The sequence below is a fragment of the Trichomycterus rosablanca genome, chromosome 8 (genome assembly GCF_030014385.1).
Source record: "Trichomycterus rosablanca isolate fTriRos1 chromosome 8, fTriRos1.hap1, whole genome shotgun sequence".
Taxonomy (NCBI): Eukaryota; Metazoa; Chordata; class Actinopteri; order Siluriformes; family Trichomycteridae; genus Trichomycterus; species Trichomycterus rosablanca.
Window position 1 is genome coordinate 10271513 of NC_085995.1, and position 24460 is coordinate 10295972.

The following is a 24460-nucleotide window of genomic DNA, read 5'->3' on the forward strand; positions in this document are numbered from 1 at the left end:
TAATAATCAAGGGATGAGAGGACCAAGCATCCTACCCCCATAGCATCACTAAAGAGATTAATGCTATTCTTAAAGCCAATGTGTAAACAACTAGCAAGAATGGCCTGGGTTCGATGGCCTGGGTTCGATTCCCTGGTTTCGGGGCCAGAAAATCACTGGCAAGCCCTCTTCAGATTAAATAAGGGTAATCAATGCTATCTATTTAAGGCTATCTAAATAGCAGCACTGGTTCCTACATATCAATACATTTATGTAGGATAGGAAGCCTCAACAGCAGCCATGGGAACATTCATCTACACTACTTCAGATTTTCTTAACCATCACACTGACTAGAAAAGGGCCTCATAATAGCCTAATCAGCTAATAAATTTTAGCTAAAGCAGAGAACAGCAGTACAGTTCCACCTCAGAAATTTTTAACAAAAGCCTATGCATCATAGAATTTAACCCAGAGTTCAGTCCTGTAGAGTTAAGTTTCAATCTCTATGTTCTATTGGATCGAGTAATTTGGCGCTGTTGGTGGTGTGAATACCAAAACCAGGCGTGTTGAACCAAACAGGGTAGTAATTTTTTATTATTCTGGTATATTAGAGCAGTGGCTCCCGTTTCATTTAATTGCAGAGCAAAAAAGAATCACACTATTAGCATATGGGAGATTTATTGTAATGTTATATAAATCTATTTTGGGCTGGGTCTTGAGAAAGGACACATATTTGATTTGCCCACCACGAGTGCAAAGGCCAACAGATGGCGACTACGAAAGATTCCAGACCAGGGTGGGGAAGCTCCCACCACCAGTTCACCAGAAGTAAACCCACTACATCAGCCAAAATCAGAAAATACATATTTTTAAACATATAGACTGATAAGCCATAACATTAAAACCACCTCCTTGTTTCTACACTCACTGTCCATTTTATCAGCTCCACTTACCATATAGGAGCACTTTCTACAATTACTGACTGTAGTCCATCTGTTTCTCTACATACATTTTTAGCCTGCTTTCACCCTGTTCTTCAATGGTCAGGACCACCACAGAGCAGGTATTATTTGGGTGGTGGATCATTCTTAGCACTGCAGTGACAATGACATGGTGGTGGTGTGTTCGTGTGTGTTGTGCTGGTATGAGTGGATCAGACACAGCAGCGCTGATGAAGTTTTTAAATACTGTGTCCACTCACTGTCCACTCTATTAGACACTCCTACCTAGTTGGTCCACCTTGTAGATGTAAAATCTGAGACCAGAGATCGCTCATCCATTGCTGCTCTTTGAGTTGGTCATCTTCTAGACCTTCATCAGTGGTCACAGGACGCTTCCTACGGGGCTGGATATTTTTGGTTGGTGGACTATTCTCAGTCCAGCAGTGACAGTGAGGTGTTTAAAAACTCCAGCAGCGCTGCTTTGTCTTATTCAGTCATACCAGTGCTGTGCTGAGAATGATCCACCACCCAAACAATACCTGCTCTGTAGTGGTCCTGGGAAAGTCCTGACCATTGAAGAACAGCATGCAATGGGGCTAACAAAGCATGCAGAGAAACAGATGGACAACAGTCAGTAATTGTAGAACTACAAAGTGCTCCTATATGATAAGTGAAGCTGATAAAATGGACAATGTGTGTAGAAACAAGGAGGTGGTTTTAATGTTATGGTGTAAACAAATAACTTGGTGTAAAGCCAGTGTAGCTTTTAGATATTCTTTATATAGTTTAATAAATTAAGGTAGTGACGGTTTGTACATTCACCGCTCTGTCCACAAATAACAAACATGGTAAACTAAAATTAAACAGTTTCATATAAACAGCAAACATGTTAATAACAACCAAAATAAAGGCACTGTAAATATTTTTTGGATTTATAAAGGATTAAAATGATTAAAAATAATCAGTAGTAAATTATTTTATTCAGTATGACAGTGCAGAATTTCTTTGACAATTAACTTGAAGGAGCTCAAGTACACTAGATAGACAAAAGTATTGGGACACTCCTTTTAACTGAATTTATGTGTTTCAGCCAAACAATTGCTAAATGGTACGATAAATCAATTATACAAAGGAAACTACATGCTTCCAACTTTGCTACAGCAGTTTAGGGAAATAGCTTTCCTGTTGCAGAATGATTGTGCCCCTGTGTACAAAGCAAGATCTTTAAATACATGAAGAAAACTTGGTTTAAAGAAACACCATCTTTACAGAACTTTGGCATCAGCCCCACTGAACAGGTTTGGAATGAACTGGAGCATCAATTGAGGCTTCCTTGACCTGCATTAGTGCACAGTCATACAAATGCTCTTTTGACTGAATGGGCACAAATTCCCACAGACACATGTCTTGTTAGAAGAATTCTCAAAAGAGTGGCTGTTGTTATAGCTGAAACAATTAGATAACGGTCAGTCTATTTTGGGATGTCCAACAAGTTTATGGTCATGTCCAAATACTTCTGGCCATATAGTGTATGTATATATTAAGCAAGCAAGCAATAGAGCCCTGGAAACTGCTTCAGCTTCATCACTTTAATGCAGATAGATAGCTGTAGTGATTTGGTTACTGTGTGTGATTTGGTCCCAGTAGTTCTACAGTAATGCTATGGGTAGGAGCAGCAGCAGCATGGAGACGGATGGAACAGTAGCGGAAGCCCCAGCCCTCTGGAACGGCTCTGTGTTCTTCATCATCCAATCATACTCCTGAACCAGGTCTTGATTCTTCAGTTCCGGCCCCATCGTCTTCCGAATAGTCTGGTAATAAGTGTCCAGCCACTGAAGCTAAAAGATAAAAACACACAATTTTACCCGATTGCGTTATGTTTCCTCTCTACTGGTGCTGACCCCCGTGCCTGATTGAGGAGAGTGAACTGACACACGCCCCCTCTTTTTACCCCCTGCATCTTTTCACCTGAACGAGGCGAGTTCTCATGCCAATCAGCCTTGTGCACGGATCAGCATTATTCCTCTACTCTGTGCAGACGCCATCAGTCAGCCAGCAGAGGTCGTAATTGCATAATTTATGAGGCCCCTATCCGACTCAATACCTGGATGAACAACAGTCCATATAGCCGCCCAGCCCAGTCGGATGGCAGAGCTGAGATTCGATACGATGTATTTGAAATTCCAGCTCTGGTGTGCTAGCGTATTTTACTGCTGTGCCACCTGAGCGGCTCAGTGCAAGCATTGTTAAGGGGTAAGTGTTAGTTGTCTTGCTCATGGACCAACAGTAAAAACGTAACCAACAACCTTTTTCGAATTGGATATTGTCAGTCATTACAAAAAGAACAGTTTTCAATGCAAGATTACAAATATTTTAGGTCTTTAACTATCTACTGTACATAATATTGGAAAAGGATTTAGAAAATCTTAGTTTATATAGGGCAAGGTTGTGAACCACTGTTAAATGTGTGTGACCTCTGAGCCATTCATGAGCAATTCATGAGAAGCTGTCTGGCTATAGACAAAAATAGAGCAATGTGGATTTAAAGGACTTTGGAACACCATTGTCACTTAATTCAGTCAACCCCTATATTAAGAAATGCAACCTGAAATGTCTCAAAGGACTCAAAAAGACACTGGAACTGTGTGCTGTGGTCAGATATCCCATAGTCTATATTTTACTACAGAAGCTCTAAAGAACTATAATACAAAGTCTTTTATTTTTTCTCATTGGCATATTGTTCTACAGTGAAGTAAGTAATATTTGTACTGTAATGTTGCCACCGCTGGTCTTGGCATGACTGTTGCTCAGGGCTATTCAATAAGTTTAGAGTAAGACAAGTTGAGGACCATAAACAAAAGACTAACCTCTCAATCTCAATCTCAATCAAGTTTATGTCAAAGTTAGGGGGCTGTGGTAAAATTCCTCCACTAGTACAGTCCTTTTAATGGGTTAAATTCTAAATAAGGTGACTGGAAAGAACCAATTAAAGTGCCAATAAAACTGAATAGCCCTACGTTGGGAGAAACCTTTAATGCTATTACAATCAGAAATGCCTGTACACTTGAAGACTCTCATAAAGCAGCCATTAGAATTGATGTGGGACACTAGGTGTTTGTGGAAAGCACTTCTGTACAGTTCCATTTGTAAGAGACTATGCAGCAATATAGTGGACATTTAATTCAGGGTCTGCACTAAAAGACCAGTGTTAATTCATTGAATTTAAAATCTGCAGCAACATGAGGAAACATAATTAATGACTTGTAACATTATTACATGATTGTGTTGCCCTTCTATCAAACCCAAGTCAACAGTAAGAAGCTATGGCACAGATAACATTATTCTAAATGAACACACCAAAAGCCACTTCCACTTAGCAACTAACAACCCTGCATCAACATTCAAACACTTTTCACCTCATTATTAGTGAAGAATAATTTGTTACCTGTTCAGGGCTCATAATAGAGGTGTCAATTAGCTTCCTGTCATATGGAACCAGTGACACAGTGTCGAATGTTAGATAATTATTGCCATACTGGAAAAGTGAAACAAATAGTATACATATATGTGTGATTAATGCAAAAAACAAACAAACAAATGTAATATTTGCAGTAGTATGATTCGATACGTTGGATGTACCCCTGTGTTAGCTGGCACAATAACAGCAACATCCTCAATCCTTATGCCAAATTCATTCTCTTTGTAATAACCAGGTTCTACGAAAAAGAATTACACTGTTATATTCATGCATATTTAGGCTCCACTTACCATATAGATGCACTTTGTAGTTCTACAATTACTGACTGTAGTCCGTCTGTTTCTCTGCATGCTTTGTTAGCCCCCTTTCATGCTGTTCTTTAATGGTCAGGACTGGGTCATTCTCAGCACTGCAGTGACACTGACATGGTGGTGGTGTGTTAGTGTGTGTTGTCCTGGTATGAGTGGATAAGACACATCAATGCTGATGGAGTTTTTAAGCACCCCACTGTCACTGCTGGATTGAGAATGGTCCACCAACCAATAATATCCAGCCAACAGCACCCCAAGGGCAGCGTCCTGTGACCACTGGTGAAGGTCTAGAAGATGACCAACTCAAACAGCAGCAATAGATGAGCGATCGTCTCTGACTTTACATCTACAAGGTGGGCCATTTAGGTAGTAGTGTCTAATAGAGTGGACAGTGAGCTCCAGCAGCGCTGCTCTGTCTGATCCACTCATACCAGCACAACACACACTAACACACCACCACCATGTCAGTGTCACCGCAGTGCTGAGAATGATCCACCACCTAAATAATACCTGGTCTGTGGTGCTCCTGACCATTGAAGAACAGGGTGAAAGCAGGTTAAAAAGGTATGTAGAGAAACAGATGGACTACAGTCAGTAATTGTAGAACTACAAAGTGGTGGTTTTAATGTTTAATGATCAGTGTATCTCATTATATCATTTGACGTCTTACCGATGGATGTGAACATGCCTTGCAGAAATGGAACATTGTTGGTCTGGAAACCAACAGGCCCTGTGAGAAAAGATTTTTCATTTATTAAATAACCACCCTTATTAATGAATCATTGAAGACTTCAACAAGCGTAGCAGAATGTTCTCCTTTACAGAATGAAGACTTACATTCATGAACTCCAAAATAGTTCCCCACACCATGACCGGTGCCATGTCCATAATTAAGACCAACTTCCCACAAGGCTCTGCGTCCAAGCATCTCAATGTTGACGCCTTAAAAAGAGAGTATGAGTACTGTTAAGTAACATCCTTTTGATGTTGATTTAAGATCAAAGCGTGATGAACAGATGGAGACCTCTTGTGGGAGAATAACAGTAGTGTGTGTAAGTGTGTATTACACAATGTGTGTGAAAAGACTTCAAACATCTTGCCTCTTGTCCCTGATGGAAAGATGGTTCTTGAAATCTCAATGTTTCCCATGAGCACTCTTGTGTATGCCTCCTGTTTAGACAGGTAAATATTAATTTTCTATTTTTTAATAGGATATACACTTACAAAAAATATAGAAACACCCTTTTAGATCTAGTTTATCTTTAAAGTTACTCTCTAATGAACAAAATTATGAAACAAATTATGCTGATTAACCACAGAAAAAACCCTGTTTATATAGCTGGCATAACTATGTCCAACAAAAAACACTCATGGTTTGCAAAACACTAACAAACCATCCATGTGATAATACTATTGAAAGATATAACTACAATGTGTCCAGTCATTAGCAAAGTGCTAATTTCAGCTGAAAATGATGTAGCTATCAGCTTCAAGGGTTCCAAAATTCATGATTTACCCTAATATTCTAATAAGGTGTCAAATCTACTCACGTATATGGTAATCAACCAAAGAACTAGAATAGAATAATGTTCTTCTGGATCAATAAAGCATTCTTCAGTCATCCATCCATCCATCCAACCACCCACCCACTAACCAATCCATCCATCCATCCATCCATCCAACCTACCTTTCTATCTAGAATGTCTTTGTTTGTCATATATACATACATATCCATCCAACCATCCATCCATCCATCCATCCATCCAACCTACCTTTCTATCTAGAATGTCTTTGTTTGTCATATATACATACATATCCATCCATCCATCCATCCATCCATCCATCCATCCATCCATCCATCCATCCATCCAGCCATCCATCCAGCCATCCATCCAGCCATCCATCCATCGTACCTATCTATCTAGAATGTCTTTGTTTGTCGTATATACATACATATCCATCCATCCATCCATCCATCCATCCATCCATCCATCCATCCATCCAACCTACCTACCTACCTACCTACCTACCTACCACCTATCTAGAATGTCTTTGTTTATCATACATACATATACATGCGTACAGTATAATGAAATACTTTTTTCGCATATCCAATCTTGTTAAGAAATATCGCCCATTGTACTGCGCCCTGGAGCAGAAGGGGTGAAGGGCCTGAACATGTACATCAATTTGCACAGGGAGACAGTCTTGCTAGAATAGATAATATTCTTCTTTAATCTTGGAAGCATGTCATTTATTTAACTTAAAATACATCACAAGGAAAGCTGTCTACATAGTTTTGGCCATATATTGCACATGCAGTTTATTGGCAAATAACCATATAAAACAGCTGGGTTTGTATTTGCTATTAGTCACTTTAAAGTCTTCTTTTATTGAAGAGTTTCCATTATTTTGTCCACCACCTGAATTACATTTCTGGCTTTACATTAAAGATAAGTAGAACGTTTATATGCACCGTATTTATACAAAACATCACCTTCTGAAAATCAGTAGGTGTCCCCCAGTGCACGGTCCGAGTGATATCAGTCGTACCATCCCTAAAAAATAAACATTCATTATGTCAGGTCAGTGAGATGATGTTTGGTAACAGTTTGGTAACAAAAGTGATTAAAATATTTAATATCTCACTTACAGGTACTGTCCTCCTGAGTCGACGAGATACATCTCATTCACAGTCAGCTTTCTTGCAGTTTCATTAGACGGACTAAAAATTAATTAAGCAAATAATTAAAAACTTGGGCAATACAACATTTTTAGTATTTAATATTTATTTATTTGAATTATTTTTCTTTATGCATTTTCTCCCTTTTTTCTCCTGACTTTTAGCGTATCCAATTACCCAGTTGCATTATGCTTCCTCTCTACTGATGCCGTTCCCCGCCCTGATTGAGGAGAGCCAAAACTGACACACGCCCCCTCCGATACATGTGCAGTATCTTTTCACCTTTTCACCTGCACGAGGCGAGTTCATATGCGGATCAGTTTTGTGTATGGAGAGACACACTCTGATCCTCATTATCCCTTGACTCTGTGCAGGTGCCATCAATCAGCCAGCAGAGGTCATAATTGCATCAGTTAGGAGGAATTCCCGACCGGCTCCCACCCTTTATGAACAACAGCCAATCTAGCGCGTTTTACCGCTGCGCCACCTAAGCTCCACAAATTTAGAATTATTAGAATGATTTTACCTGTAATGGGCAAGGGCAGCATTGGGCCCACTTGCAGAGATGGTCTCAAAGCTTGGTCCCCTGCTGTATTGTTGCTTGCTGACATGACACACACATAGAACATGCATTGTAAACCATGGATTGTTTTATTTGCAATAAAACATTGACATCAATGTTTACTGAATAAACATAAAGTGTCTTTTTTATTTTATTTTGCATTATAACAAATACAGCCTTTGTGCAAAATAGCCATAGGATTAGTATCTGCCCTTCAGTTCTATTAATTTACAAATGCAAACAGGAATTAAATCACATTAAATTTTTTGTTTATTGCTTGTTTTACCATCGCTTTATCCTACTCAGGGGCGCAGTGGGTACAATTCAATGGGGGAAAGGTTCACCCTGGACGGTTTGCCAGTCCCACACACACACACTTAGGGCAATGTTTAGTAGCTTCAGTTAACCCGATTGCATGTCTTTGGACTGTGGGACAAATCCGGAGCACCTGGAGGAAACCCCACACGGATACTGGGAGAACATGCAAACTCCACACAGAAAGGATGCGGAATGCTCCACCTGGAAATCAAACCCAGGACCTTCTTGCTGTCAGGCGATAGTGCTACCCACCGAGCCACCATGCCGTCCAATATAGTTTTTATTAATAAATTTTTTTTGAAAAACAAAAAACAAAAAAAACAACTTCAAACAAAATGTAATTAAAGTGTAAAGTGTAATTACACTTTCGTGTCCTTGTATTGGTCTTTTCTTTTTAGTGATTATTTAACTATAGATGATGACTGAACTATTTCCCGCCACGCTAGTTTATACATCACCGTTTAACTGTGGCGGTTTTCCAATAAGTGACGTTGAGAAATATTTACAAAATTATCCCAAAATGTACAAGAAGAGAACATTCAAGCATAATTATTTAACTTATTTAAGTTGTTGCATGTACATTTTGACCCAGCATAGTATTTAAATACCCCAAATCACAACTTAAACAATTCTTTGAGTTGTTTAAGGTATGTGTTTCAATTATTTAGTCACAGAAATCATTGAAATCACAAGACCATGACATACACTGACATACACTGATAGTACTGGCATTCCTGTATGTCTGTATGAAAACTTTGGACTTGAACTGTAGGGAGCGGGAGGCTTTAGTTTTGTACCATAAATATTTAGTTCGTAGGACAGGATAGCGAGCCTTAGATACAAATGTGTATTTGTGCCTGCTTTGCTTTATACCTTCGACACTCGTCGACAAATTCGGCTGCAGTAATCTCCGTCTGCTTGCCCTCATGAACAGTTTTTTCAAGCTGATAAAGAAGCTGCATCACTGCCACTGCGTCTCTTATCTAGGGAATACAAGTAAGGACACTCAGGGCATAAAAACAAACAATGTTTACACAGTCCAGCTCCAAGAACTCACCATTTCTTATTATACATCAATGAGCCAAAACATTAAGACCACCGATCTAATGTGCTGTCTAAACAGCCTTGACCCACGAGACATGGACTCAACAAGACGTCTGAAGAACTCCTGTGGTATCTGGTACCAGAGCAATACCAGCAGATCCTTTAACTACTGTATGTTAACAAGGTGGATACTTCTCTGGGTAAATAATACACACCCGTCTGGGCGTCCACATGATCTTAGAGATACAGGATTCGTCACACCAGCTGACCTTCTTTTATTGCTCCAATGTACTGTACTGTTGTTATGCCACGTGCCAATTGAAGGTGATTTCAACAGTATAATTCAACTATGCAGCCCCGTAAAGCATCGGTCCCCTACTTTTTTTTGGTTTCATATCAGATATAATTTCACTGACTGGCTGTTATTCTTTCCCCACGGTCTGGTGGGTGGGGATGTAACAGGTCTGGTGCACTGTGTTGTGTCACATTACCCCCATCACTAATGTTACAATTCCCTGCGATTTAAGTCACAGTAGCCTTTTGTTAATCTATACCAGATTCAATTTCCAATGGCTTCAATGAGTCTTGGCTGCCCAACAACCCGTCAGCAGTTTGTGCAGCCTTTACAGCAGTTGAACACAATGAAAGGAAAGTTCTGAGTGGTTTATGGCACAATAAAACACTACTTAGTAAGAAGGTAATGGTGCATTTCGAGCCCCAGATGGAGCCTGTTTGTCAGGTGTCCTGAATGAGGTCAGTGGGGAAGTGAAAAGTAATTTACTCTTCTCTTACATGAGCCGCTCGAAGGATTGTCTGCTCGGTTGTGTCCTTCACTGCTTTAGTGGTCAGCACTGGAGAGTAGGTGCTTTGCAGCAGTTTATCCTAGATGGAAAGAAAGGTGTGTATCAGTGTGTAAGGTTAAATTTACACTACAATGTGAAATAAAATGCATAAAGTGCATAAAATTAAAACACTATAAAACACTATATGACCAAAAGTATGTAGACATGTGACCATGAGCTTGGTGGATGTCAGATTGTGAAATCATGAGCATTTTGATGCCTCCCTCACACTTCTTTAGAAGGGCTTTCTGTAAAATAGAAGCACTTTGTAGTTCTACAATTACTGACTGTAGTCCATATGTTTCTCTGCATGCTTTGTTAGCCCCCTTTAATGCTGTTCTTCAATGGTCAGGACTCTCCCAGGACCACTATAGAGTAGGTATTATTTGGGTGGTGGGTCATTCTCAGCACTGCAGTGACACTGACATGGTGGTGGTGTGTTAGTGTGTGTTGTGCTGGTATCAGTGGATCAGACACAGCAGGGCTGTCACTGCTGGACTGAGAATAGTCCACCAACCAAAATATCCAGCCAACAGTGCACTATGGGCAGCACCCTGTGACCACTGATGAGGGTCTAGAAGATGACCAACTCAAACAGCAGCAATAGATGAGCGACCGTCTCTGACTTTACATTTACAAGGTGGACCAACTAGTTAGGAGTGTCTAATAGAGTGGACAGTGAGTGGACACGGTATTTAAAAACTCCAGCAGAGCTGCTGTGTCTGATCCACTCATACCAGCACAACACACACTAACACCATTGAAGAACAGGGTAAAAGCAGGCTAAAAAAGCATGCAGAGAAACAGATGGACTACAGTCAGTAATTGTAGAACTACAAAGTGCTTCTATACGGTAAGTGGAGCTGATAAAATGGTCTTCAATTGTCTTCTGAAGATGGTGAGAGACTCCAGGGGAAGTTCATTCCACCGTTTGGGTGCTAGTACAGAGAATAGCCTTGATGCCTGTCTTCCTTGAGTTGTGGTCAATATGAATATCAGCAAATAAGATCCCCTCAATCTTAATTTAGCCTGAGCTTCGAGTTGTCCTAGAGTGACCCCAGATATTCACAAAATGGTTTTTATGCAAAATATGTTTGGGGTTTAAATTTTATGGGTTAAGTAGAGGCAGGTCAATTTTGACCTTCAGAGCAAAGGAGTATAACGATTGTTAAGACTACATAAAGATTAATAAGTATATATGTATGAACTTGATAGGTCTCACCTCTGGAGTGATGAGCTCATACAGGGCCTGATTAGTGTACTCCGTGCCCACCCACACTTTCACATTAGACTCCTTCAAGTAGTTTTTTAGCTGCTCCTGGACTAAGTCATACTCAAAGAGCTGCATGCAGTGAGATGCTTCACAAGATGAGCTGAGGTACACCTTCAGCTCCTCAGTTACTCTCTCAGTGTGAACAAAAAGCCTTTGAAAAGAGAAGGGGATGTACTGGTGGTTTTACTGTGTTACTTAGTAACGATTAAAATTTTTAGGAAAAAGATAAACGAACGGAAAATATTTCACTTGCCATATCTTATCTAATGTCAGCAGCGTGTAGGAGTAGAAGAAGGGGTTGAAGGGAATATCATTACCACGCATGTTAAAAAGCCCTGAAAAGACAGAGAATTCAGCTGTTCTGTTCATATTATTTCAGAAGAGATTGTTATAAAAAGGTTGTAAAAGATTTGTAATTAACAAACCAACACATTCAGATTTTTAGATGAACAAATAAAACATGGGTCTGACTAAAAACCTTCATAGACAGCAGAGTAAGGCTTCCACACTTTTATATTTTGGTTGGAAACAGTAAGGTGGGTCCTTTCTGGACCGCTCAAAGGAGCTTTAGAGCAGGCACGTCCAAAGTCCGGCCCGTCTGCTAATCACGGCCCGAGGTCGGATTTTATACGGCCTGCGTCTTCTGTCTTAAATTGCATAATTTGTGGCCCGCCAGCACAGTCAAACCGAAAAAAAAAAAAAAAAAAAATCATACAAATTCAACATGCAATTCCTCTTTTTACCAGATGGTGACAGAAACACTGTGCAAGTACGCATAAAATTTTTTTTTGCATTTTACCCCACTTTTTCTCCCAATTTTAGTGAAGTCAATCTGCTGCTGGAGGCCCCCTAGTGGTGCCCAAGGAGGAGTACGCATTCACATGAGAAGCGACAAAACCACGAATGTGCTGTACTTTTTGATATGACGTGATAAAAGCGACTTAGGCTGTCTGAAAAACACTTAACGTAAACAAAACAAAACGTGACGTATTGTACTGAAACAACGACCTAAGAATTTCAGTGGTACAGAAAACTTATGACCAGTAATAATTTAGAGAAACTCAGTGTTCCTGTGTCGTTCTTTTAGTACATAAAGCCACATAAAGCCCTTTATTTTTAGCGTTTTGCAATAATCGTTTTAGACTCTCCCGAAGAAGTTGATTGAACTGTTAAACACAAGTTTTAGAGTGGATTTGATGGTTTTTTCACACAAATGGATATTCGTGTCATAGTGCACTTTGATTACGTTTTACCTGCACCGCTCAAAAGCTGCAGTTTGCACCGAGGCTCACGGTGAACGAAGCTCAAAACGCTTCTCATGTGAATGCGCCCTAACTGTCTTTTATTTTACAGAGTTTTCGAAAGTTTTAAATTTCTGTTAGAAATTCAGATACCTTGTTTTGTATGTTTTAATTTGTTCATCTGAATGCTTACATTTGGTTACTTTGTTGTTTGCTCTTTGAAAATAAAAGTATTAAATATCCGACACGTGTGCAGTAGCCGACTGCATCTTTTCACCTGCACGAGGCGAGTTCATATGCGGATCAGCTTTGTGTACGGAGAGCCACACCCTGATCAACGCATTATTCCTCGACTCTGTGCAGGCACCATCAATCAGCCAGCAGGGGTTGTAATGAGGACCAGTTATGAGGACCTATGATCCGGCTTGCCCCTGACCCTATGAACAAGTGCCAATCGTTGTTCATACAGCCACCCAGCCCAGCCGGATGGCAGAGCTGAGATTCAACACAATGTATTCGAAAACCCAGCTCTGGTGCGCCAGCGTATTTTACCGCTGCACCACCTGAGCGGCTGATTTGTGAATATTTATTGTAAATAAATATTATACGTGTTGAATAAAAATCACATTTGTTTATGTAATGTGAGTTTAGTCACAACATGATTTTATACTATGACTATTACAGTCCCTGTTTTATGTGTAATGATGCAAACATCTATTAAATGACAAAGTGTTTAGAATTTTTTTATGGATACTCTAACATAACGAGTTTTAAGCCTGTAAATGTATAGTGAAACCAAGCTAAACCTTTGCTGCAGGTTTCTTACATGCTGTTTCATCCAGAGCTGAGAGCAGGACAGCAGAAGGTTTGTACGGATTGTCCATCATCTGATCACGTATCTGGTCCACCTTCATTTGCCAGGTTCTTTCTGTCCAGCCACGTTTACCAAACACAAGAACAATTAGAATGCACATAGACTTCGTTTTCTACATTACAACCACCTTATTACATTTACCATTCAAAATTAAACAACCCCCTAAGAGAGACGATAGGAAAGATGAACAATCCACCTAGTCTCAGGGCCATTTGCATTTGTTATTACTATAAGTAATAGTGTACATTGAAGATTTATGGTCATGTTTACGACAAAGATAGGATTTAACGTTTGCAGACATTTATCAGTAAAGTGATAAGAAGCGTGTAATAGAAAGCATGCACAGACCGATGAAGTCATCTGGCAATCGTGTGAGGTTATCAGGATGAAGAGACGGACGCTCTGTCCACGTTTTATCCACCAGGTTATCAGGTATAGATTCTAGGATCCGTTTCGCTGGAGCCAGGTAATTGTTGTAGCTAGCAAATGTGTCTGTGTTGACAAAGAGCAATAATGAGTTACTACTAAGGTTACTGGATGTTATGTCTGCAAAGGATGGACAAAATAACAGAAACAGCACATGATAATTGAGCTTAAGTTTAAAGTGACTAGATGACAAGTTACAAACACACTTGTGAGTTTCAACGATGAGGCATAACATTATGACCATCTTCCTAATATTGTGTTGGTCCCCCTTTTGTTGCCAAAACAGCCCTTCACATTTCAAACTGATTTGTGCAAATAGACAATCAGTAAATATACCCTGACAAGGCATAACATTATGAGCACTGACAGGTGAAGTGAATAACACTGATTATCTCTTCAGCACGGCACCTGTTAGTGGGTGGGATATATTAGGCAGCAAGTGAACATTTATCCTCAAAGCTGATGTGTTAGAAGCAGGAAAATGAACAAGCGTAAGGATTTGAGCGAGTTTGACCAGGGCCAAATTGTGATGGCTAGATGACTGGAGCTCTTGTGGGGTGTTCCCAGTCTGCAGTGGTCAGTATCTATCAAAAGTGGTCCAATGAACAGTGGTAAACCGGTGACAGTCATGGGCGGCCAAGGCTCATTGCGGCCCATGTGGTCCGATCCAACAGGCGAGTTACTGTAGCTTAAACTGCTGAAGAAGTTAACGCTGGTTCTGATAGAAAGGTGTCAGAATACACCATCGCAGTTGCAGGGGAACCAACACAATATTAGAAAGGTGGTCATAATGTTATGCCTGATTGGTGTACATGGTGAAATAAAAACTTTTTATATTCTATGTACTTATGACAGTAAAATCAGCCCCAGACATATAAAAAGTCCCAGTCATACAAAAAAAACATACCGCGATATATCGTGAAACCGTCAGAATCTTAAAAAATACCATGATACAAATTTTTGGTCATATTACCCAGCCCTAGATCAACATTTCAAAAAGGGTTCCATTACCTTTATGTTATCCTATGTCAATGCGCGTAAGGAGAATCTGTTTAAAGGTGGAGGAGGGTAATGACATATTTGTTTATTACTTACCTACAGAAAAGAGAAATGGATCCAAGCCAACGTGATCGCCCTCCTTGACCTCCTTTATGAGCCACTTGGTGATGCTGGGGACATAAACTGTGGTCCAATTTGGTTAGATCAAACTCACAAGCTACAGAGTCAAATGTTTACAATTTAGCAAACAGAGTAGTGGTGAGCTACTTTCTATGTAACATTATATAGGCTCAAAAGCAACGTTTTAAATTTATTCAAGGTTTTAGTGGGTTTTTTTTGCACCCTTATTCATCGTGGCCAATTGGAGCTTGCCTCTATCTCTTTCTCTCTTGACACAGATAATTGTTTTTTTTATGCTTTGTCTTAGAGCACACTGCTATCTGTGATGCAGGTGCTTCAATCGGTCAGCAGTGGTGCCCTGCACCACCAATGAGAATCCCAGTTTCAGCCATTGTCCCTCCCCCTACAGGTCCAATCAAGAGCTTGGGATCTCAGCACTGGGGCTGGCGTGTTTTATATAACTATATAAATATCTACTAGTATAGTGTTGCAGAGCAGTGGCGGCTCCTGCCAAATCTCTCAGGGGCAATTGTTGCGATGATGGCCAAGGTGACCCGTTCAATGGGTAAATTAAAGCTTAAATAATTAACATCTTAAGTCATCTGTCAGTTTGCCCTCACAAATAACTTTGAACATGGAGAGAGACCAGCTTTACCATTAATCATAAAATTAAGTAAAGCTTCACACTAACAATTTAATTCAGTCATCATCAGCATTTTATTTTAGGTGCAGCAGATCCAATTAGGGTTGCCAACTTTCAGAACTGGAAAGAACTGGGCTGACGGGTTGGCGGAAGGCATAGGGTGGGGGGTGGTATGGCGGGTGTATACCTGAGCGGGAGCGGGGGGTAGGCGGTTAGGGTTGCACCTATAAAAAATATAACGGGTCTTCCATCGTCGTAGGAACATTATCAAAATGTTTTATTTAGACTGTTTAACATTTATTATTTTCATTCTTTATAATAATAAATCAGAACCATATTTTAGGCAAAACAACATAAAGAACATCATGTAAAATTTTTTCTCAATACTGCAAACAACATTTTTACATAATCCATCTTCACACTGACATGCAGCCCCGGTTCTGGACTGCGTTGCTTAGGGGGCAGTGAGAAAAGTGCCGGCCCTGCGTGTGTTACTTTACTTTTGCCCTACACACGGTGTTACTAAGACTAAAAGTGAACACTACTTAAAATAATAACCAAACGCTTTCTAATTCCCACGGTAGCAGCAGTTTCCTTCTGTTTCATACAAATCGCGGTCTCAGTCTAATCTGCAGCATTTCTCTCCCATTGATAAAAATACGGAACATCACCTTTAGTTTCCAAATAAGGAATGATTACATGTGACGCAGGCATTTAAAATGCATTACAGTGCCTGCAATACGAAAAAAAGAGCTTTAACATGAGAGTCTATGAGAGCGATCCGGGGCAATTTTCAGTTAGACTGGAGTTGCCCCAAAAGGGGCGGTACTGTACGGAACACAACTCGACGCTGATTGGACTACGATATTCAGAGGCAAGACAGACTCCAGAACAGTCACAGCTAGTTTAACACTGGTTGAATGTGATAGAAATTTTTTTTCCCTTTCGCCCTTTGGTGGTGCGTCGCCCGATCGCCCTAAGGAACGAGCCGCCCCTGTTGCAGAGGTACATTTTTACATTTTGTCATTAATAGACTTAGACCTAAAGACCTAAAACGTCTTATATAGACGTTTGCACGGTTATGCCTCTCTAAATATTCAGTTGTACAGTCTAGCCTAGTGGGTCGAGTTCTCGATTCTCAATCTGAACATTGTGGGTTTGAATCCTGTCTCTGCCTTGCAGCCACTGTTGGACTCTTAAGCAAGGCCCTTAACCCTCTCTGCTCCTGGGGCGCCGTACAGTGGCTGACCCTGTGCTCTGACCCCAGCTTCAAAAATGAACTGGGATTGGAAAAAAAAATCAGTATTGTATTGTACTGCATAGCATTATATTGTATGAAATCTATCCGACATCGATTGGCGAAGACTATAACCAAAACGGAAGTATTATCTGAATTGCCACCTGTCAGTGGTGATTAGCTATGATTTTGTGGTATCACCAGTAGCGCAATAATAAGTGCCTCTTTTAATAGTGCTGCAGTGTTGTCATTAAGACAGATCCCATCATAATAATGGTCAGTTTTGGGAGCAAAGTGTGGTCTCGTTCAAACCTTGTCCATTAGAGAAGTCTAGGTACATGCTGACATATATATGTATATATTTTTAGTCTGAAATTACAATTATTACACAGTATGTTTAATAATTACATATAAATCATGGGTTTGACCTAATTCTATAAATGAATGATGCAAATATTCAGATTTTCTTTCCCAACCAGAATTTCCCTCTATCCAATGCCTACTATTAAAAAAATTATAGGCATAAAAATGCACATGTTGGTTATTTTATTATCTTTATGTTTGTTTTAACACACCTTCTTTTTCCAGTTCCCAGTTGCAGTCCATCTGGCGCTCCGCTTGAACCCAGTAGCGACTATCAGTAAATAAGACTGCTTTATCTTGGGTAATGACAGCTGTGCCTGAACAATGAATGACAGTGTTAACATAATAATAAATCAATCTTATTTTATAAAGAAATATAAATTTATATACATCATCTGCTGACATGGCATTGTTTAAATAATGAAAAACTTACGCCTAATGGATCAAATGAAGCAGAAGTCATAAAAAAATGTGGATGTGAATGAAGGATTTTTGTATGTTGGACAGAAACACACCTGCGGAACCACTGAACCCGGACATCCAGTTCAACCTGGCATCTCGTGGAGCAATGTACTCACTCTGCCAGGTAAAAACAAAAGATGATTGATATGAATTTAAAGGGGAATAGAACAGGGAATAGTAACAGACGGATTAGTACCAGGTGGGCGTCTGTCCCGGGTATGATGTAGGCAGAGATGTTGTATGGTTTCATGACTGCTCTTAGGTCATGAAGCCTCTGAGTCGTGTTAACTGCTGTTGGGGGCAAATACTGCAAAAAGAGAAATTAATCATTTACACGAGGGATCCAGTAAAATATGCACAAAGATGAATTTTACTAGAAAGTTCTTTGACAATAATGGAAACCCTGCAATACCCAAACTCAAAGATCCTTCTTCCCCACTTTCTCCTGCACTAGAGAGTACAAAGCTTACAAGTGTATATATACAAGTTTACAGAACAAAATACTTAATATTTTGTCCTGTACACTACAATCTTGTAGCAGGTCATATATAGTTTCTAAATCTGTCCTACTATTGTATAATAATTGTCCTCATATAGTCTATATTTTCATTTAATTCTACCCAATGTTATCTACACCATCTTTAACTGTATTTACTCTGTGCTAGAGCTGCTGTGAGACTCGAATTTCCCCAATGGGGATCAATAAAGGAATCTTATCTTAATCTTATTTTATCTTAGCACATCCACACATGCACCATGAACACAGTGTAGTTCTATTAGATCTATCAAACATTGATATTGGTAAATGCTTTCATTTTCTCTTGCCTGGATTATTGCTATTCTCTTCTCTCTAATAATAATAATAATAATAATAATAATAATAATAATAATAATAATAATAATAGTAATAATAGTAATAATAATAATAATAATAATAATAATAATAATATGAATCTTAATAACAACAATGATAATAATAAATATAACAACAAAACCACAATAACAACAATAACAGCAACAACAACAACAATAACAACAACAACAATAATAATAACAGCAACAACAACAACAATAATAATAACAAAACAATTGCAACAACAATAATAACACCACCAACAACAATAATAACAACAATAATAACAACAACAAAAGCAACAACAATAATAATAACAACTACAACAATAACAACAACCACAATAATAATAACAAAAACAATAACAACAACAACCACAATAATAATAATAACAACAACAACAATAATGATAACTGCAACAACAACGATAATGATAACTGCAACAACAACAATAATAACAATAACAACCACAACAACAACAACAATAATAACAACAACAACAACAAAACAATAACAGTAATAATAATAATAACAACAATAATAATGTTTTTTCAAATATATTAAACATGTTGAAGAATGGTAGGTCTTTAGTACTGTTGGTATAGTATAAGTTAGGACTAGTGGACTAGTATGACTAATCCCAAGAATTTACATAGCATTAGAGTATATTACTATAGTAAAATCTGAGAAATGATAATCTCAGTTATAAGTTGGAATCTCACAGCTGAATGCCAGATGTAGGCTTAAACATTGTCTGCAGAGACCTTGTATGACCAGTGTCAGGTGTCTTTATTAAAGAACATGATGATGTGCTGTTGGTTAAGAAAAAGTAAGAGAATTATATACCGGTGGTACTAGGGTGCAGTTTCTCTCCGTGCCTTCAGCTTCTGCTGCATACCTTTGTCCTGTAATAGGATGAAAAGGACAATCATGAAAAATAAATAACACAAAACAAAAACACTCATTTTTGTTACTTTTGGTCAATGGCAAGGTCTTAAAATATATCCTTTCAACTTCCATCAACAGTAGTAGCATCAGGCATACTAAACAGGGATACATTTTAAAGAACTAATGCATGGTAGCACTTTGTATAGTGAGTGTATATTGTGAGTGTAGTTTTAGTACCAGCAACATTTTCCCTTTTGAAAATGTTATGTATTAGATATAGTGGCTATAGGATAAAACAAAGCATGCTAGGGATCAGGACAACAAAGAAGGTACCACTTGTTGAAATGTATTCACTCACTTTCTTAACCACTTATCCAATCAGGGTCGCGCTAGGTGCTGAAGTCTATCCGAGCTTTTCAATAGGCGCAAAGCACACAGTAACACCCTGGATGGGGTGCCAGTCAATTGCGGGGCAGACACGCATACACACAAACACAAACACAAACACAAACACAAACACAAACACAACACACACACACACACACACACACACACACACACACACACACACACACACACACACACACACACACACACACACACACACACACACCTATAGGGCAATTCAGTGTCTCTAGTTAACCTAACTTTTGTATGCTTGATGTATTAGATATCCTGCCTATAGACTAGAACAATGCATGCAAGGGACAAGGACAATGGAGAAGGTACCTACCACTTTATTTTTTGTAATAGCACATGGCTAAAACTTCTATATGTCTAATTTTTTATCTCTGGGTACACTGGTTACCTCTCACCTCCTAAAAACATGCAAAAAGTGGTTTGGCTACTTCAGTATTTGTGTTGCCCTGCAATAGATTGATGCCTGAGTGAAAATAAGACCATATAGTTCACCCTCTGGTTGGTAAAGGTACTTGGAAAGAAACACAATAAAACACACAGAATCTATACATTAAGGTAACTTATGGCAGTTTTGTTCTTGAGCTTCTTGAGACCTATTAACACTTGCAATCATAGTAACAAAATATAAATATTATTTAAGCATCAGTTTTTTTGTACACCGCTGGAGGTACAGAAGATTTAAAGGGGATTTAGATCTCTTGACTTTTTGCACTCTTTATTATGTTATGGATTTAATTTTTAATAAATACATTCAACATTTTTTTTCACAATTTAAGTTTTTTTTTTACCCCAAGAAATTACTAAAAAACAAAAATAATCAGACCCTTTGCTTTAACACTTGTAACACCAACCAAGATTATGATACACTGTTACATTTTAGTCCTGGTTGCTTAGCGTTCAAACTTGATAATATAAATATATTTAAAAAAGCGATGTACTGTCTGATGCGTGTGTATTTTGCAAGCAAGTCAACAGAACAATGCACCATGCCAGGCTTAATGCACTTATCGGGGTTGTGTATACATGGTGGTATTGTTACCAACTGGAAACACAAGACGTAAAAACAACACCAATCCCAACCAGGATGAAGCCATTCGTGAAAATAAATAAAGCAGTTAGTCTTTAAACAGACAGATACCTTATAACAGTGGTTCTCAACCAGGGGGCCTGGACCCACTAAAAAACCTCAGTGAGCCAAAAGAGTGGTCCTGTTGCATTTGATAAGATGGGATGAGAAAATCAACAGGCTATTAGTATACAGAAGATCTCTTGTGATGTCATATCCTCCTGAGACCCAGCAATTCATTTTTGTCCTCTGTAGAGGACATGAGTCTGAGATCTCTAACTCATTTATGCAATCCATTTGAGTACTACTTTATTTTATAGAGTACATCCTGGGCTTTTTGGTAATGTCACATTTGTGAGGGTGTGGCAAACAGAGCTCATTAACTTTCTTTTCAAAATGCAACAAGCAATGTAAGAGATCAGTTTTTTTGCTGATATGTTTCTGTTGCTAATAATCAAATTATTTCATCAATATGAGAGTCTTAACTTCAATTTAGAAAGATTTCAGAAATGTACAGCACCCCTTTAAAACAACATTTATTCAATGCCCTTTGTAGTGGACAGCAGGACCCCCTGTTTTTAGCCTGTTTCTATACAAGGAAGCAATGGGCTGAATAAGGCAAAGATGATTTTATTAAGAATTTATGCAGAAGAGTTAGATTTAGAGCTGTCAGAAGATGAGGAAGAAGAGGGCCAGACTGTAAAGCTGGAAGAAAAGGAGGCCTGTTGAACCACAGTCCAATGACAAGGTCAAAAAATATGGGGCACTGCATTTGCCAAAAATGCTGGATGCAGTACATGCATCACCATGCAGAAGAGCAAGATGCAAAGGGAAAACATTTGTCAAATGTATTAAATGTAACATGTTTTTGTGTATTTCAAAGACAAAAAACTGCTTCCTGTTATACCGTGTGTGTGATGCTGTAAATACTGTGTGATGTGATCTTTAGGTGACTATTTAAGTAAATGCAGTTTAAAGAAAAAAGTTTCACTCAGATGTTTTTGTCTACTTTTCAGTGTTTCAGGGTTGACATGTGTTTCCTTTATTAAACTGTTTTAATGTATGTGAAATGAAATTTTAATTGAAATCTATACAAAAATCATTACATTACACCATTAAATTTTTTGATCAAACTGATGATAAAAAACAAACCAATAACATTGTTGAAAAATAAAGTTTTGTACTATGTTACTTATATTAAAAAACAATCCTAAATATCAAAACATTTTTTCCTCTGGGTCTCAGGAGGATATAGATCTATTCTATGCTACCGATAGTCTACATTGGGTCTTTAAGAATGGACAAATATTTGATTCTCCCAACTCAAAAGTGCAAAAGTCAATGGACGGTGACTATGAATAATTCTGATTCAGTTGTTGCTGCTAAAGCAGACCCAGTTGACGAAGCTCCTGCCACCAGTTCACCAGAAGTGAACCCACGACATCAACCACAATCAGAAGATACCAAGATATATACCTTTATCAAATTTCCCATGAGCAAGAAAACAATATCTTGCGTTATCCTTGCTAAAAGTGTAAGATGTATATTATAAAGCGTGTCAAGGGGTTTCAGAAATAGTTTTGAATACAGAAGGGTCGAGAACCGCTGCACAGAAATCCTTTAAAATAAGTTTACAAGCATAAGTGGATTTTATGGTGACAGACCATAAAACTATTTGGCAAATACATGTAGAACCATAGATCTTAGACTTGTCATTACTAAAATGCATGTACCACTAAAGTTTTCAAAACATATTCATCCACAAGCCTGCCACCTTGTGTAAAGACGACTTCTATACTTGCTTCACCCTGAACTATCTCTACGCAGACAGTCCCAAGAGACGAGGACTGACTAAACCCATGTTGCCGGAACCGTGCTGCACTAATGTTAATCGCTGTGCCACCATGCCACCCTATCTCTTCAGTCATGCCCAAGTTGGCATGTAACTAGACCGTGACTTCCACTTACAGCTGCGACGTTACAGTTGTTCATTACAAGACGGGACACACTAGAGCCAGCCTACCATGTGATGCACAACCCGATTTATGATCAAAAGGTTGAAAATCTGCTGTCATGCTGGGAAAATGCATCAAGCATGTTAATAAATAAACCGGCATGCAGATGTGTTGGTTAGAAACCACAAAATCTGGTAGACAAAACCATGCAAATATGTCTCCTAAATAAATTTTCAGACATTTTTGTAATGTGCACAATTATCTCAACATCAAAAAATTCAAGCCAATGAGACATTTCAATCTTACAAACTTTTTCTTTTTACCTTCAAGAGCCACTAGACACAAAGCCAGAATCCATCCTGAGAACGTCATTTTAGACCATCTGCTTCAGGCAAATCCACACACAGATTGACAGCGGGGCACGGGTGCCAGCGTATATATACACTATATTTGACACCACGTGCATTATCTGCGCTTGGAGGAGTCTTCCTTTATGAATAATGTGTAATGGATGAGGGGGCGGAACTTCACTCTTCACTCTTGCAATAAAACATGCACTTTCTCTCACTCTCTTGCCTCCGTCTTTATGGTGTGGCATAAAATCCACAAGCCACATAAATAAAGAATTCCAGTCAGGCTTTTGTTACTCATCCTTTCTGCTTGGTCCGGAGTACACAGTTTTGATGTCTTCCCTGCGCTACTTGTTAACAGCCAGACTTTGTCCCCTCCGTCCCGGATTTGCATGCCGGTGGCGTGTATTTAATACACTTGATCAGCCTTCTGTCGGCTAGACAATAAAGCTGCTGTGCCTCAGAGTGAGTTACTGTTTGCGGCGCAGGTTATACAGCTGCTTTATCAAGGTCATCGTGATAGCACTGTCAAGATCTGACCTTTGAGAAGAAAAAGAAAGAGCTTATCTCATTAAACACTTTTAGATCTAGAGGTATAAAGCAATATAATCTACATGATCTATAGAATGTCTTTATTTGGCATATATCCATATACAGGTGTACAGTACAATGCAAATTTTTGTGTGTATCCCAGCTCATTTGTAAGCTGGTGTCAGAGCGCTGGGTCAGTTGTTGTACAACGCCTCTGGAGCTGAGAGGGTTAAGAGCCTTGCTTAAGTGCCCAACAGTGACTGCATGGCAGAGCTGGAACTCAAATGATAGCCCAAAGCTCTACCAACTAGACTACTACTGTCTCCCAGTGAAATCTGCCAATGGCGATGGGATTCGAACTCTCAACCTTTCGACTAAGCCCAAAGCTGTACCTACTGGGCTACCACTGTCTGCCAGTGGAATCTGCCAATGGCTCTGGGATTCAAACTCGAGGGTTAAGAGTCTTGCTTAAGTGCCCAACAGTGGCTGCATGGCAGAGCTAGGATTCAAACTTTTAACCTGTCTGCCAGTGGAATCTCAACCTTTCAAGTGACAGCCCACAGTTCTATAAACTAGGCTACCACTGTCTGCCAGTGAAATC

The 24460-nt window shown here is 39.1% G+C and overlaps 1 protein-coding gene across 1 annotated transcript; it reads right to left on the bottom strand.

Moving 5' to 3' along the window:
- Positions 1–1680: 1680 nt before the first annotated feature.
- Positions 1681–23761, bottom strand: xpnpep2 (X-prolyl aminopeptidase (aminopeptidase P) 2, membrane-bound). The gene is made up of 21 exons (XM_062999845.1): positions 23302–23761; positions 19496–19554; positions 17993–18103; positions 17850–17913; positions 17547–17651; positions 15068–15154; positions 13895–14038; positions 13499–13600; positions 11685–11766; positions 11381–11582; positions 10109–10198; positions 9146–9255; positions 7919–7996; positions 7363–7434; positions 7207–7267; positions 5810–5879; positions 5547–5651; positions 5380–5439; positions 4560–4636; positions 4366–4455; positions 1681–2758 (listed from the first exon to the last, which is right to left on the bottom strand). The coding sequence occupies exons 1-21, from the start codon at positions 23348–23350 to the stop codon at positions 2570–2572; spliced, it is 2007 nt and encodes a 668-aa protein (XP_062855915.1). The 5' UTR covers positions 23351–23761; the 3' UTR covers positions 1681–2569.
- Between the last annotated feature and the right edge of the window lie 699 nt (positions 23762–24460).